The following is a 17,683-nucleotide window of genomic DNA, read 5'->3' on the forward strand; positions in this document are numbered from 1 at the left end:
CTTTCCAGCACTTAACTTTAATCACTTTAAAAGTGCAAAGTGCAAGTCCAGTGTTAACCACTTAATAATAGCTTGTCTTGTCCCCTAGACCACCCTCCCCTGAATACTGTTTAAAAGCGGTGTCTATAACATCAATATTCAACCACAAGGCTTGCTCATTCTCACAGGGGTGGGGACTGCTGTACATGTGGGCTAAATCACAGTGCCTAGACAGCTGATAATAATGAAAGCATCTTTCAAGATGAGGCACTTGATTGCTACTCCAAAGCTTACTGGTGAAAGGATGTGTAATCTTTTTTTTTTTTTTTTAATTGCATTTGAAATGAAATAGCTTGTTTAAATATTAGTCATCTGGATTTATATAGCTCATTTGTAGAACTGGGTTAGCACCTGGCATTCTAGCCTGAGTAAGCATCAGGCTATCCCAGTCACAGGCCCATTTGATTTTGCTTTCTTCTTTTTCCACTCTGTGACAGGCTTCTTTTTTTCCCTGATATGACTTCCTTCCCACTCCACAGGAGACAAATCCCCACACACAGACCAGCTGCCTGATGGCTGCCTAGGGAGGGGACACAGCCTGGCAGCAGTGCCCTCCTCCAGGCACAGCAGAGCAGCCGGGCTGGCCCCTCTGCCCAGGCAGCTCTGCCCTTTCACTTGTGGGAAGGAGCAGCTCCCTCAGGCCAATAGGGTGCCCCAGGCACAAGAAAACAAAGTGGCAAAGTGCTTTATTTTCTGACTGTGAGACAATGATCAAGGGAATTTTCAGTATTACTGTCTATGACATTTTCTTGAACACTGAAAGAGACTTTTTCCTGCTATTAAAAACCTTCATCTCTGCTTTCCAAGATGTCTTTGTAATTCCTTTCCCAAGTGTTTCACTTTTTTCTACCCCTGCCTTTGTCTTAAATTTCTGCAGTGTGGCACAAGTACAAAGTACGCTTCTGGCAGAAAACACACTGCAAAATTCTGCCCGTTCCCTGCCCAGCTAAGAGCTGTGCAGAAGGCTGCTTCTTCATGTCTTCTGCATGTCTGGGGATGGCACTGATAAAGACTTACAGCCAAATGATGCTACCTAATGATTTCTTTTCCCTTGGGGGAAGTTCTGAGAATGATAATAGATATACTTTGCATCGCTGTTCCCAGTTCATCCAAGCAGGGAGAAGAATTACTGGGCAGCCTTTTAGGGAGAGACAAATCTGCAAAAACTTGGAAATGTTCAGATTTGCTGGGTTACCAAATACCTGGGACATAAAAGTGTCTGTGCAGAGCCCATCCCACATTCCTGCATCCAGCCAGCACAAGCAGCACCTGCAAAATTCGTCCCACTGCAGAGGTACTGCCTCTCCAGGGATGTCTGGAACAGCAAGTGCTCTCCAGAAATTATATGTGTGTCAGGGATCACAGGAATACTGGTGTGGAAGGAAGTTGGCAGAGCTGGCCAGCAGGAACTGGATGTGCTGGACACAGGGATGCATGGCTGGAAATCAGGAGAAGCTTGGATGGGGTGGATAAGGCCTGGGAGAACTGATTTGTATGAGGAGAAATGGATGAGTCTTAGTGCGTGCATTAGATGGAATGCTGCTCACCTGCCATTGACTCCTGATGTGTGATTCCGACTTTAGTTCAGATGAAAGCAGTTTAAAACCAGTGAAACCAGTGCTATGGTAAACCAGAAAAGCTTCAGTGCCTTGAACACAGCCAAACGTGCAGGTCTAGGCAGAGTGCTTTAAGTTGTTGCTTGCTTATAAATTAATTTGTCTTGGAGCACCCAGACCACTAAGCTGCATACCTGTGAAACAGGAGGTCACATCCCTCAAGGGGAAGCACAGTGCAACAACTGTGCAGAAAAGCATTTCCTGGGGCTAGGGCATTAGGAACCATTTAAAGCTAGGGACTAACATATAATACAATGAAACGAGGGAATTTCTCTGGCTTTCCTCCAAAAGCCAGGCATTATTCATTGAACAGACAACAGATCTCCATCTCTACTGAGAACAATTTTTCCTCCATTTGCTAAGTGGAAAATGACAAATGAGCTAACTGTGCCCTCTCCTGTATCCATTCTCCTTCCAGCTCTCCAGGTGTCCCTGTTACTTTGTCCTCCCCAGTGCACCACAACCATACCAGCAGTTACTTACTCGGCACCACCAGCAACCTGGGGGGCGGTGGCGGTGGAGGAGGCGGTGGTAATGGTGGAGGTGGCCTGCACTGGCAAATTTCCTGGCAGCTCTCTGTGACTTTCTCTTCTATAGGCTTGGAACATGACTTCTGGGGCTCACCCCGAGTGATCTGTGAAGAAACACATCATTGCATGAGCAGCATAAACAGCAAAAACTGATTTTCTGTGACTGTGTTTCTTTGATTTAAACACCTGAATGGCACCTCAAATTGTAGTGAGAACTAAGCTTGTGTGCCTCACTAAGGCCACTACAAGAAGGTCTCTTACCCACATGGTTCCCATTTTTAAATTTTTCACTTAACACAGTATCTTCAAGAACTCTTTCCCTCTGTCAAGTTTGGTTGAATTTGTCTGTCTGGTTTCTGAGTCATTACAGGGTAACGAGAGGGTGGGTAGTGGCAGACACTATGATTGCGTAAGGCTTCTTTCCTTAGGAAAGCGATCTAGCAGCACACTTTACTCACAGGGTCATTGCTGCAAGCCAAAGAGGGCTAATAAAAATTAAAAGACAGTTAGGGTCAGGATTATGCTAGTTTTCCTTATGGAATAGCTGAAAGTCAGAGGAGATCTCTCCTTTGCTTTGCCAGCCTCCCTTTGATATTTAGAGCATATTTCACAGTGTTTCACTTCCCACCAAGAGGAGAGGGAGACAAAATTTACTCAGATTTGGACCCATCAATGACATGGTCAAAATGTAAATGCTAGAGTGTGGCTTGGAGGCTCTGTAACAGGCAGCTGTCAGCTAGTAATAATGCTTATAAGGGGCATTGTAGAACTCAGATGCAGGTCTTGCAGAACTCAAACGGAGGCATCACTTGGCCATGGACAATGATTTAACCAGTACTGATATGCAATCAATCCAATACAATGGACATGACAATCATGACAAGGGCACTTTATTAACAGCATATTTATCTTACAATCAGTTAAATTTACATGACTAGGGATTTATGGAATATTCAGTAAAATTCCCAGTTTAATGTTTTGAAATGAATAGAACTAAGTCCCTTATGAAAAGGAATTTTGCTAAACATTTCAGGAGCTTTTGAGAGGTTTTAATTTCAGAGGTCTCTAAGTCAGTTCTTTCTGAATGGAATAACAGTCAGATAGAAAATATTGGCTATATTTTTAAGGACACAAAGCCTAAAAGATAAACAATTATGTTATCTAAGGAGCACTTTGCATGTAGAATTAGGAGACAGGAGACCACCTGGGATAGACCTGTGTATTGCTGAAGCTAAGGGTAGTTATGCTACCATTTAACTGTTCCCTTCTACAGTTTGATCTCGGACAGGTTATTGTCCTAATAGTTTTGTCCTAACATAATCATCTTTAACTATCTCTTTTCCATGATATGTTGGTCATTACAAAGATCTCATATACATCTCATGCCATGCTTTCTGACCTGTGTTAGGTGAGCCTCTTCTGCTTCCCTGCCTATCCCCAGAGTCACTCAGGGTTGTCTTTTCCCCCCTCCTCTTTGCTGCCCAAGCTTTACCTTCCTTGCTCTGCCAGCTCCAGGCACACAGTTTGTGTCCTCTCCCTTTCAACCCTTACCCACAGCTCAACCAGAGATCCTCTCCCACTACCCAGCTGGGCACGAAGGGTGCTGAGCTGCCTCTTGGCTGCAGGAAAGCTGCGCTCAGTCATTTCATATATTTCTGGCCAAAAAGAAAGACACAGCTAATTAAAACAACATCACTGCACAGGGGATGTGCCCATGTGTAGGAGGTTTCTAAACGCAGAAAGATGCATTACTCTGGCCTCAGGGAAATGAAGGTAGGGCTTTGTTGATTAAATATTATAGAGAGGGTGGAAAAGAATAGAGAAGACTGTGCGGCTGAGTTGGAAGGGACAGCTAAGCACAGCACAAGTCAGAAGGCTCAGTTCTTTGAACAGCTTGTCAAAATCTATTACCAAACACAGTGAAAGACAAACTCAGCACAAGCACTTTCCAACCTTCCCCTTCACCATCAGGGAACAGTAAGAGGGTGGTTTAAGACCATCCCAGACAGCTTCCAGGAACCTACACAAACTCTTCAAATGCTTTAATGAATCAAAGTGACTTGGCTTTATTATCACTCATGACTGGTAATAAATCTGTCTGCTAAGCAGGATTATTTATTTTTCAAGTGATCACAGGCATCAGAATCTCCTCTGTGCCATTTCAGCTTTTCCAATGCTCATCACAGGCTGGGTTGGGGTGTCAGGGGCTGTTCCAAGAGGAACCCTGTAGGAAGAGTACCCACCCCACGTGCTGGCAGTGCCATACCTGGGGTACCTCCTAGTCATGCTGGCATGACAGTATAGACTGTGCTGAGAGAGGAGAGAAGGAAGGGTCTCTCCACTGTCCCAGAAACTGATTAGGAAGCAGCTACTAACTCCTAGCTACAATAACCATTCCTGCTTAGCTCCCTGGTAGCTGTATCATACAGCTTGCTACGATCTTGCCTGTACAGTGGGAGAGGATAGAGACAGGGAGGACTAACATTGAGCAGACTTGGAGCCAGCTTCATTTGCAGACCAGAAGCAGCTTTGTGTATTTAAATCTGCAGATAGTGCTGGTATGGAGAAGCAACAATGACTTATTGCTCTAACTTAATATCAACCAGAAACAAAGGCTTGATCTGTCTTTTTTTTAGTACTATTGACTGCTTTTAAATCCCTGGAGGCTCTCCTACCTTAAGATGGTAATAGAGTGTCCTCAGAAACCAGTAGACACTTTTCTAAATTACTTTGCAGACCCCTATGCATGTTCAGTTGCTCTTTGATCCTGTGTACTTTAAAAATATTATTTCTAGAACAAAAATCCTGATTTGAACCTTTATCAAAATTCCCCAAAATCTTTTTAAATGGTAGGGAAAGAACTGACATTTAAAAGCATGGACTTTATCATCTACTTGTTTCCCTTCTCTTGTAACTCAGTAAAATGTCTGGTTGTTAATAGATACCTTTAGGAACACAGATACTACTTTGCCAGGGGTTTGTTTTAGAGGTTTACTTTAAATTTACAAAGATACGATAATTTGGCTGAGATTTGGCAAGCAAAGGAAAGACCCAAATTGAGATTGAGGGCCTCAAGGAGGAGAGAAAAAGTCACTGCTGCAAGAACATTAACTAACAGTAGCAAAATATAACTAAGAAAAAAAGAAAATATATTTGGCTACTTTTCAAGAAAAAAACCCTCACTGTTGATGTCTATTAGTCTTATGAAAGGAATGAAGACTATTACTTGTGTCTTCTAAAGGTAAGCAGAACAAATCACTAGAAAATATGCTTTAGGGAATGATCTTGTTCTGGCAGAAGATGATGAAATAAATTACTCCATGTTTCTTTCTTACTGTCTATAATTCAAGGTATGCTGCCTTTACAGGAGGTGGCAGATGAAAAAAGACACATTTAAACAGCTTCTGGCCAGGTCCGCTAATTCAAGTCCAGCCTTAAATTTCACTGCTTATTTTTTCTTCTGGACACTGCCATGGACCCAGAATGGCTTTGGAAGCACTTTCCAGATAATGATTAACTGGACACCTGCTGGGCTGCCAGGCAGTTCATAGAACAGAGGTTTCCTTGGCAAAGGGTCATCTGCAGAGACAGACCACACAGGACTTGCTCCCTAGTTCTTGCTTCTGGACATTCCAGCCATTGCTTCTGGTGCTAGAGGTGCCATGAACATGTCTCCTTGGTCTAAAACTTGGTTGCTGTTTGGCATGAGGCTTTCTTAACACACTCAGAAGCTGGCTGTTTCGGCTCTATACATTGCCTGGACTTCAAGCTAATGCATTTTTTGCACTGTTCTGAAGACAGAGTTTACTTTATGGATCTGGTTATTTGATATGAACATGCTTTGCAAAAAAGACCCAGGTTTTAAAATATTAATGGAAATTAAAATCTGATCCACAAATGTCCAGGGAAAAGAAAACAGAAAAGTGGTAACTGGTGGTTTCCTTTTGCAGTCTCTTGCTAAAGTTCATGATCAGATTGCAATTCTTTTTAATTCAATATTTCCTTCAGATATAGTTGTCCTAGTCATGCTTTGCATAGAGTGGAAGAATAAATCTGCATGTGGTCTGAGCTGTTTAGTATTTCAGTAGAGTCCCATGGGCTTGCAGCAGTCCACGAGCATGCTCTACAGAGTGGGATGGGAAAAGAGGATTAATACAGTCCCTGGAGGGTGGCCCTCTTATGACTTTTTGAATCAGGTAAAAGGAGGAAAGCTTAAAAAGAAAAATGCAGTTGACTGAAAAGGCACCTCTAAAAGCCTGCTGATGTGGCAGGAGATTTGTCTCTTGGAAGCAGTCTGCAGATATGAGATCTCAAAATCACTGCGTAAATCCCAGGACAGCTCTGCATAATTCACATCAGAGTTAATCCAGATCCATGTTTATGAAACCAGAAAAAATACGACCCTGCTATTTATCACGACACTTACTGCTCTTATTCTTAATTATGTCAAAAGCCTCAGATAGAATCATCCTTTCCTTTTTGTCACAGTGCTGGCTACAATGCTAATCAGCAAAGATCGTGGGCTTTGTTTTGGTTTATTTTTTGGTTGAGTTTGTTGTTTTGGTTTTTTTTTCTTTTTAATATAAGATAAATGCCTCTCCTCTGATTAGCATCTAACTGATTCTCTTAAGGGCCAGAGGAGGAAATGCAAAGATGTGGGAGGAAAGGCCGTGCCACACAAGTTATCCCATGGATGAATCAATGACCAGGGGTTGGGAGAAGAGATGTGAGAAAACTGGATGGCTGCTATAGATGGAGCATGGGAGCCACATGATTGGGCACTTCTGCATTAGTTGAGAAGAATATGACTTGTGAGATTTTGAAGATAAAAGCAAGGATTATGACACACCATAGGGAAAGAAGTTATGGGAGGCATTCCAACATAAGGGAGTTTGGGTTACACATGTCAGTGAGCACTCCACTCCTACTCTTCCCATTGGTTTCTGCTGATGGAAACCTTAGGTACATCCTAGTTTTGGGAGAATTGGAAAAAAATCTTGAGTATGAGCAGATTTATTGCTTGTCTTTACACAGAACAGCAGGTAATAGCACAAATATAGATGAAGAATGGGATAATAAAACTTAGAGATTATTGCAAGGAAAGGCTGGGCCACTTGGCTTTTGAATTTCTCAGAGACTGTTTCAGTTCTTACAAACACAATTATTTTTGAAAGATTGGGTTAGATCACGTGCGTAGTTTTAGAAGTAGATTTATACACTTATTTTTGGTCTGCTTAAATGACCGAATGATTACAAGGGAGAGCTTTCAGAAGGCATCTCTTTTTACACAGCTGTGGTTCCTTTAAAAATGCAGGTATGGTTTTAACTTATGCTTAGCTACCTGAATGGTTGAGCAGGACAGCTGGAGAGATTTTTATAAGGAGGGCATTGGCTTAAAGGAGGTTGTTTTTGTTGCATTTTTGTATATTTTAATCTGTAAAGAGAAAAAAATCCTCTTTGTCAGTCATGGCAAGAGACAAGATGCTAAAGCAAACATCTCTGTTTAATCTCTTGGGAGTCACTAAGTTTAGAACATGGTGTAGAAAACGTGGAATCTCCACTATGTTTTCTCCAGGAAAAAAACTGCAATTGTTCTGTTCTTGAACAGCACTTGGCTGGCTCATCAATCACTCCTCTGAAGACACAGGTTATAAATAAACTTTAAAATATCAAAGTGACGCATTTGAGTTGAGCTTTGCTGCCGTCCCGATTCTCCGAACAGGATGGGAGCTCTCCCTCACTGTATCCTAATTCCTTCTAGTCCGTCTTGCTGGTCACCCCACATTACAATCAAGGTCATACAACATCACAGCCTCGGAGTTGGCAAAAGCTGATTCAGCCCTTCACCCCGAGAATCCTCAATTCGCCATCAGAATCGAAAACCCACGCCAAAATATTACCAAAATTAGACTGCCGGAGCTGCACTCCGTACACTGCTTTCTGTGCATCTTGCCACCTACAGCAAAACGCGCTTACAAATCCTCCAGCTGCCGGCGCGCCGAAGAAAGTCAACTACATCTTGCTCAGACCACTGCGAGCTCAGCGCTGCCGGGGGCCGCTGGGCCCTCACACACCCCGTCCCGCAGCCGCCGAACCGGGGGACACGGCGCCGAGGAGAGCAACAGCTCTGCCTGCCCCGGAGCTGCCTGCGCGACCCCCCCCCCCAACTCCGCCCGCAGCAGCAGCCCCTGACCCCGCTGCTGGGGGTACCGCCGAGGCTCTGCCTGCCGCCCCCCGCCCCTGGCCCGTGGTCAGACTCGGGCGACCCTACCTGAAAGGAGCCCCAAAGCGGGTGGAAAGCACAGTGCAGCAGCAGGGAGGGCCAGCAGCAGCGGAGCAGCCCCAGCAGCTCCCGGAGCAGCATCCCTCCTGGGCGGGCGGGCGGGGACGCGAGCTCCGGGCGACCTGGGGAGGGAGCAGAGCGAGCCGGCAGCAGAGGCGTTGGCTCGCACCCATCCCCGGAGCGCGACTGTCCCAACTTTAATTCTGGAGGGGAGGGAGGGAAAGAGGGAGGGAAGGCAGAGAGGAAGGAGGGGGGTTGGGGGAGGGTGGGGAGGCAGGGAGATGGGCGGGTGGGGAGGGGAAAGGGTGGTCTGGAAAACCCAGCGCTCTGCGAGTCCCGGCTCCCTCAGCAGGGAAACATGCCTCCACCTCCGCCCTGTCCGCTTCCCTTCCTGCCCGCCCCGCCGGCTCCCCCTCCGCGGGATGCTCCGCCGACCGCCGCCGGCTCCCTGCCGGCGCTGGGGCTTCCCCGCCAGTGCTCACCGCTGAGCCCGGGGCTCCGTCACACCCCGGGGGAGGGAGCGGGAGGCGACAAAAGTTTGCAGCCGGGCGCGGGGGCAGAGGTTCGGGCGGTGCCGGGGGCGCTGCCGGAGCCGGCGGGGAGAGGCTGGGAGAGCGGCGTGGCAGCGCAGCACGGGGACTGCATCTCCCCCCTGCCCGCCGCCGCCGCTGCTGCAGTGATTTTTCAAGCCCATCGAGGCAGTCCCTTGCACGTTCGGCTCCTCTCGGCTCTCCCTCCCCGCCCGAGCTCCTCCCGGCGGCGGCTTCCTTGGGCTCTGGCCCGGCGAGGCATCCCCGGGCGGGAGCGGCCCCGGAGCTGCTTGGGGAGCCCCGGAATCCTCCCCGCAGCCGGGAGCAGGGCCGAGGGGGTAGCGAGGGAGCACCGGGCACCCCCTGTCCCGGAGGAGCCTCATCCCAAACTGCAGCCAGATGGCTTTTGGGGTTGTTAGTTTTTGTTACCCCTCCACCGAAGGGATGCGAAGGCTTGTCCTGTGATAGGTGGGAGCTGTCGTATCTCTGTCCTCAGCCCGGTGTCTGTGAGATATAATAAAGAAGAGGCTTCGTGGCATTCGTATTTCTATGTAATAACAAAGCATGTGGAAACTGTTTATGGAAAATGTTTTAACAACATTTTTGGGAAGCGGATAAAGAATCCCCTAATATCGAGATGTTGCAGCCCAGCCTCTTAGCAAAGACAAAACAGGATAAAATCAAATATGAAGAGTGACGAATCAAAGGTTAAGATGGTTTCACTTCCAGTGAAGCCGTTAATGAGCAAAACAGCTGCTCTGTGAATGATGGCCATTGCTGCAAGTTGGGCTTTGTGTTTATCAGGATACTGATCAGCATCTGTTGTTGGGTCAGTGGCATGGGGGTCCTGTTTTCAGTGTCTTGAATAAAGCAAGCAAATGGTTTCAAACAAAATATTTGGCCTAGGATTAATGTTTCATAGTGAGAGTTTACTGAGTTTGAGAACAGTGATTTTAGCTTTTATTTCTGGCACCAACTGAGCCAAGTTTAATAAACAGTATCATAAAAATCTGCTCAGTGAATCAGGAATGGAAATACATTAACTTCTCAGTGAATGCAGGACTAAAATTCTCTTCTCATACCATCGTTACACAAGCCTCCATTCATTTCAATCCAAACAGACACTGGTTTAAATGTCAGAACTATTAGGCCCAGCAATATAATACAAATGAGAACAGCACAGTGGAATTTAATGGAGTTACACCTGACTTGAGGTAGATCTATTGAGCCTAGACCTTTGTAGGTCCCCATCTTTTGAGTGTGTAAGGGCAGAGAGACATTATGACCCAGGGTACAGGGGGTAATTGTACAGCAAGTATTTTTTTTTCCTGTAATGATGCTGAAAAAGATGGCATCCTTTTCTGCAAGTCTACTGTGTAACATGCAGTGCTTAATATATTGTGCTCATTCAATTACAGTTCTGGTGAGCTGGAGTCACAAGAGGCAGCAAAGCTTTTCAGGCTTTCTGGTGATTTCCTGAAGGTATTTCAGCACTTGGTCACAGTACAGAACATAATAAATTGCACCATCTGTATACGTAGTTCTGGGTTCCTGACAGAATGAGAGATAAGGCTTTAGGCATTGTACACCAAAAAAGAAAAAAAAAAAGAAAAAAGAAAAAAATACAACAGAGATTTCTTTTCTTTCAGTATTTACAATGCCTTAATGTCAGAAGAACTGTGGATTTTCCTGCCATTAGCAATTGTCCAAGTAGCCATTTCAAAGTACTGCTTCTGTGGTTTAAAGACAACATGGGGAAGTGAGGACATGAGGCCAAACTCAACCCACAGCAGCACGAAAGCAAGAGCAATCGGGGATATTGTTCTGACACAAACAAAAAGCATAGTTTTTCCCAGGTAATCAGCATCTTTTCTGTTTTCTGTAATTGACAGTTCCCTTGGGGAAATGTTTGGGCTGCGGGTATATTAAATCCAGTCTTTGGCCCTGGTCATGTGGCCCACTCAGAGGCATATTTCCCATTAGACTGAATGGCTGAAGAAAGGCTGAATGTGTGCCCTCTTCTTGTCCACATGATACCAGTGCTGTTCATTAATTGCATTGTCTTCTATTCTGTATTTTTATGTAGAGAAAATAGAGTCCAGGAACTTTTCCTGCTTATAAGGAAGGTAAGTGATAGTGTGCTGGTAAGACTGTAGGCCCTGAATGAATGACAGGCTTGAAATACATTTTGCTTCATAACACATTAAGTGTTTCGTAGCACCAAGAGTGGTGAGGGGAAGAACACGATGAATTCTCTGCAGCAGCCACACTAATGAAGTGCTTCTGAGCTAGTGCTGCGATCCCTGAACCAGAACCAGAATTTCCTAGGCTGTAAGTCCTGCTATTAACCATAACATCCTCTGCTACCTTGGGCACTTTTTAAAAATCACCTGCACCAGGTTCCCCATCTGTGAAAATGGCATGGCCAAATCCAGCTACCTGAAGGCAGTGTTGTATTTGGAGGCAGAAGGAGTAATGAGGTTCTGTCCTCCAAGATGTAGTTAGCACATCGCAGAAGTCAGGAGCAATAGCAGATCCTTCACTGGTGTGATCAGCACAGGTCTATGATGTGGCTCAGTGCTCCAGAGATGAAAAATGCCTTTTAGGTTAAATGTCACAGCCTAAAATAAAAACTTAAACAACCCCCCCCACAAACAGTATCATCCAAGCAGTCTCTCAAAAATTTAACATGAATATGAACACTCAATAGAATGAGGACCACTACTATTTTCCCCTTTCATCCTTTGTTTGAGAGTATTTATCTTCTTTGCTTTGTGGTTTTGTCTTGTTTTATTTTGTTTTTTAAACAATTGCTGATAATCAGAACAACTGTGATTAACACTCCAATATAGGAACTACTCAGGAAACATTAGTAAGCACTGCAACCCTGGTTAGCTGTAGAAACAAATACTATCCTACTCTTTTAATGTAAGTAGCCATAATGGCTATAATGGGCTTCAAGAGACTATTTATTTTTTCAGTATAGATCCAGTTTAACACTTGTATTCAAGTGTCCAGAGGGCATAGGAAAAGATTCTCTTTCAAGTTTGCCTCGTCAAAACTTCATTAAAGCCAATGGATATGCACCAATCTAACCTTAGGCAGATTTTGTCCCTGTGTCTTCTGATATATGGGAATGGGCTTTTAGCTGGAGCCAGCAGCAGAGGAAGCAAAGGTGACCACTTCTCAAGCTTTGTGGTCAGTCAGGCTTGAGAAACAGCCACTTAGATTTTTTGCTAATGACATTTCTGGATACAAGTCAATGAACTCAAGAAGAGTGTTTGAACTGGTGAGATGCTAGCCAAAACATAGGCAGAAAACATTTCATCACTGAGATTTTAAAGCTCCTCCAGCCTAAAGCCTCTCTCTCAGACTGATTTTTGGTTTTCAGTGTAGAATAAAATCAACAAGCAGGTAAATGTACAGCATTGCTTTGCTTTCAAAGTTGGCTTGCACTGAAAATACTTTTATTGCCAATTTTAAAAGTTATTTTTATTGCTCCATATATCTAATGCAGTACTTTCACATATGAAAAGCAAATGTATTTGTTTTGGATTTATAGTGTCTACCCAGGGATCCACAATTACTCTAGGAAATCACAAACTGATAAAGGTCACAGCAGCAGAAACAGTGGAGGAATTCACAGTTCTCCAAGCACCCCCATTAATTCTCAGGGAAGGGAGCTGCTCCTTCTTGATGATCCCTGTTAATTTAAAGAACACAGACAAACACTAGGACACATTATTGCATTTACACATACAAACTACAGCTTTGATTTTTGGAAGAGCTGATTGTTCTATTGTTCGATAATTCCTTCTTATAGGAAAAAATTTCCAACTTTGAGCACATCTAGAACAATTTGTCAGGCCAACTGATTGTTTAAATTTAATGATATTAAATTATAAATTAACCAAACAGCAAGAATGAGGTTTTGGTTTTAAGAGTGTCAGAATTCGAGGAAATGTTCTTCCGTGTTCTTCCAGAGAGATATGTGCAATTGTACTGCATCTGGAAAACAGTGGTAGGATTTCTCCTTTCCATTGGTATAATCAGAAATACTTTCACCAAAATCTATGGTTCCATATCAATTTGGGTGAGGAGTGACTAGGACCAACACAGAAACCTGCATTATACAATCTTTAGCTTGTGCTCCAGCACCTGAAATCAAAGAACACTGCAGATTTGTATGTATGGCAGTAAGTCTGGATATTTGACAATCTTCCATCAAAAAATTGTTAAAAGATGGTCCATTTTACAGAACATTGCTTTCTCTTTTTTGCCTTCTCTCCCTCACTTGTTACCTCTGTTTCTAATTGATGTGATTCCTGGTCTGAAAAATTAAGACCAGATTTTAGAAAGCTGATCTCAGGTGTGGGTTGTCCAACCTGTCTTTGTGGCTGCCAGCACACAGACCATCTGGATTCATACCTGGATTCCAAACCATGGGGATACTTTCACCTGAGCACTTAGGGGAGAGGATGAAGAACTGCTACAAAATCCTCAGATAAAAGAGAGTGGAGAAGAGCTGATTTGTATTTACATCTTCTGTATTTTAATATGGATCATCATGCTGCTGTGTGGGGTCAGAAAAGTGATTGGAAATAATCCAAGAGCTTGTCAAACACAACATAGCAGGAGAAGCAGCAACTGGTAGAGCCCTGGCACAGAGAGGCTCCCTCTCTACCTGCATGCAAGGGTCCCATTTACACAGGAGGCTGATTGATTCCAGTTCTTCAGGGCTTTTGATGATAGTATAAACTGCAGGAAAAGCTTGAATAATGTATGAAATTATTCAATAATTAATAAAAATAACCAGAAGGTCTCCAATAGCTTTGTAAGTAGTTTCTTGCCATTCTTCTTCTGTTGTCTTAATATTTTGGTCAGTGGAATGCATTTGAAACACAAGGGCAGCAGTCTCTCCATTTTGATTGAGCACCTCTCTGCCTGTATTTGTGTATGGGGGAAGAGATATAAGGGATTCACTTACTGTCAGGCAACAGCTCTTTCTGTTACAGGTGAGAAAAAAAATGGAAATCTGTGGCCGGAATGCAAGCAATTGGCTTGGCAAGCAAGCAGGTAATATGGGGTGATGAAAGAGGGAAAGGCCATATTCACTGAAGAGCTGAGTAACCCAGTGCCACTGTGTCCACCTCTGTGTGAGCACAGACTTAGGAAGGAAAAGGTGGATAGTTGTTCTCAGTGGGCTACCTCCCTCAGTTCTTCTACTGCTAGTGCACACCAGACCTACATCTAGTTGGAGAGAACAATAATTGTGAAAATCCTGTGCAAATCATAGAATCACAGAAGCACAGGATGGGTTGGGTTGGAAGGGTTCTAAAAGGTCATCTATTTCCAACCCCCTCTGCCATGGGCAGAAACACCTCCCACCATACCAGGTTGCTCAAAGCCCCATCCAACCTGGCCTTGAACACTTCAAGGGGCATCCATAACTTCCCTGGGCAACCTGTGCCAGTGTCTTACCACCCTTACACTAAATGATTTCTTCCTAATGTCTAATCTAAATCTACACTCTTCCAGTTTAAAGTAACTACCTCTTACCCTTTTGATACACGCCCTTGTCAAAAGTCCCTCCTCAGCATTCCTGACCCCCTTCAGATGCTGGAAGGCCACTGCATGGTCTCCCTGGAGCCTTCTCTTCTCCAGGCTGAACAACCCCAGCTCTCTCAGTTTGTCTTCTTAAGAGTAGTGGTACTGATTCCCTTCGTGACCCTTCTTTGGACTGGCTTCAGCAGGTTCATACCTGTGACCAGTCCCTCAACTGCAAATTACTCTCCAGTGCAAGGGGTCTATGAGGATTAATGGGTGGGCAGGAAGGAGAGAGTTATTTGTGCATGTGCACATGGGGACAGTTACTACAGGAGAAAACTAGCTTAATAGCAATGAGGGTTTTTTAAATGTCTGTGTCTTGTTTTCACTCACTGTTCCCCATCACATCTACACTGCAAGCCCCATCAGAGAGATTTGGAGATGCTTAGATGTTAAAGTGAGGTATAGCCTCTATTCAGGGAATACCATTCCTCCTTTGGACTGCTGAAGAAAAAGGAGTTTCACGTTTCAGAACAGTATCCAACCAGAGTTTGAATGTGCCCATGAACTGTATGCTCTGGTGAACTCCCCCCAGTGGTTTCTGCTCCCACCTTCTCACCACTTGAACTACCACCTCTGCCCCTTGTGGCCAGGCTTGTAGCACACTCCACAGAGATCTCTCACCAAGGGCACTCCAGACCGCAGCCAACATGCAAACCTATACTGCTTTGGAAAGACAGCATGGGGCCCTTTGACATTTAGCATGGCCAAACTCAGCCATGTGACTCTGGAAACCTGACCTTGGTTTCCAGAGGATATCACAAAGTGTTATTAATTATTGTAAGAAAATACTGGCTAAACCACACCTCTAGTTTTTTCTTTGTTTTTTTTTTGTCACTTACCCATAAGCTCCTAAGTGCATTTTGGTAAAGAGCCATTCCACTGTTTCTTTAACAAGACATTAAAAAATGTGGCATCCATTGGGGTGAGGTGTATGTGATAATTTGTGTCACTGACAACTGTGTGACATTTGTTGACTGCAGGAAAAGAAATATGAGGTTGTGCTTGTGTCTAACACTGAACTTTGTTGAATATTTTATAGCAGCTGAGGTTAAGAGTTAAGAGCCAGACGCCAAGCAAGTCAGACTGAAATGGCCCCATCTGTCTTAGAACAAGAGCTTTTGATTGGTTATTAACCATAGCTAGTAGGGGGATATCACAAAGATACCTTTGGTAGCAGAACTTGCCGTTGAGGTCAGGTATGGTTGGATAGCACTGGGATAAATGGGAGAGTGTCTCTCCGACATCTGGGTCCTGACAACCAGAGACTGTGCTGGAATAAACACTGAGAGCTCCCAGTGGCATCGGTGGTAGCAGCTTCCACTTCTTCCAACCAATCTCTTTTGGTGTACAATACAGGTGTTTTTAATATGGCAATTCCAAACTTTCCAGTACATCTGTTCTCTCCTGAAAATATACTATAGTTCTGTCTGCAGCTGGGAAGGAAGATACATCACTTTGTCAAAGGTTTTTAGGCTCATACAGGCTGTCAATCTCTGAGTCTTTTGCCTCATCTGTGTCTTAAGTCACCATGAGGCCTGCAAACCAATCCACTTGGTCACTGCTATAATTCCTGTGTGGTACAGATCAACCTGAAGAAAGAGAGGAAAGACAACTAAACTGCTGCCTATACTTTCTGGCATTCAGAAGATGTACTGGCACCTGCCTGCTGTCCATAGGTGGCAGGTCATCTTCATGTCTGGTGAGACATGGCTAGAACCTTGTTAGATTTGGCTAGCCAACAGCAGTAGCTGGGAGCATTATTCCTCATGGCTTGGTCTGACTAGCAAACAGCAACACAGATTGCCTGGCAGACCTTCTTTGTACAGAAGAGAGCTAAACATCCAGGTCTTTCAGGACTGGCTACTGCACTAATCTTTGCTTTAATCTAGACATAAAGAAGTCAAAAACATGTTTAGAAAATTACACTTCTAAGAAAAAACATTGAAACTATGAAATACTTTACACTGAGGTTCTGCTATGGATCTTTTCATGAAATCAAACACAGATTGCAGTGCATATAACTTTTCTTCACTACAGTGACACAAGTTGTCACTGAATTGCTTCCTTGTCAGAATCTAATTCAAAACATACAGATACTGGGATATTCTCTTACTAGGGCCACTAATATCAACAGGCATTTGACAGTCTACAACACGATTGGTTTTCTCTGGATGAGCCAGTGGAGTCAGGCTTTATTGCATTCTAAAAAAATTATTTCCTACCAATAAAACTTCAGTTCCCATCTTTAGCTTTCTAAGGTTATAATGTTCTACTCTCCATTATAATTGGAAGCATTCAAATCATCGATCTCTTAATTTTCCTTCTTCATCTCAACAAATATGTGCACTAGGTAGAAAAAGAAGCTCTGTGTATAGGCCCTAAAAGTCCACAGTTCTTCCAGCTGAAGAACTTATACTTTGGAGAAGTCTTTATCTTGCAGTCTTCTCTCCCAGAAAGATGTCTCAGAAAGACAGTGTTTAAGGTTTTCATCATCATGTCTCCCAACACTGGTACCCACACTCTGTTCCACGCAGACTGAGGTGTGCTCTCTCGCTCTATATTTCAGATGTAGTGCACGTCCAAAAAAGAGATGGACACCTTTACCTTTCCACCAGCCCTGCCCAGTCTGTGTGGAAAGGGATGAACGAAGGTGCTGCAAAATTCCTGTGCACTCTTTGTGAAAGGCTTTGCTACTGTGATGAGAGATGGACCACATCATGTTTTCATTGGGACTGTTAACATTCAACCAGTGAGTAACTTTATTGTGTATTATTGTGTTCACAAAATAATTATTTGCTGCTTGTCTGTAGGCACTGTGATAAAATCTGAGAGAAGAAAGAAGTCTGGTCTAATTCAAAATACGCTATTATTCAGATGTTTTAAAGGATACTAGAAGTGCATCTGTCAGGATCAACAGAGCCTGAACCTGTTGGAGGATGCACCAGACCCATCTTTGCCAGCCCTTTTTGTTCCTCAGACCACAAAATATTACCCTGTGTCATCTTTTCACAATGGTTTTGATTTCAAAATGGGCTAGAGTTTGAATGTGGGTGTTTTCACTTTTTCAGCTTTTTT

The 17,683-nt window shown here is 44.0% G+C and overlaps 1 protein-coding gene across 6 annotated transcripts in view; it reads right to left on the reverse strand.

Moving 5' to 3' along the window:
• The window catches only part of PRIMA1 (proline rich membrane anchor 1), a 45,375-nt gene extending 36,653 nt beyond the window's left edge, over window positions 1-8,722 (reverse strand). For 5 of the 6 annotated variants that reach the window (XM_030452678.1, XM_030452682.1, XM_030452684.1 and 2 more), the window contains exons 1-2: window positions 8,457-8,711; window positions 2,139-2,289 (exon numbers count right to left, since the gene is read on the reverse strand). In XM_030452678.1, coding sequence (XP_030308538.1) covers window positions 2,139-2,289; window positions 8,457-8,549 — 244 coding nt within the window. In that variant the 5' untranslated portion in view covers window positions 8,550-8,711. Of the gene's footprint in view, window positions 1-2,138; window positions 2,290-8,456 lie in introns of all 6 variants that reach the window. The other variant, XM_030452681.1, reaches the window with a different exon arrangement.
• Window positions 8,723-17,683: the final 8,961 nt, after the last annotated feature.

The sequence above is a fragment of the Calypte anna genome, chromosome 5A (assembly GCF_003957555.1).
Source record: "Calypte anna isolate BGI_N300 chromosome 5A, bCalAnn1_v1.p, whole genome shotgun sequence".
NCBI lineage: Eukaryota > Metazoa > Chordata > Aves > Apodiformes > Trochilidae > Calypte > Calypte anna.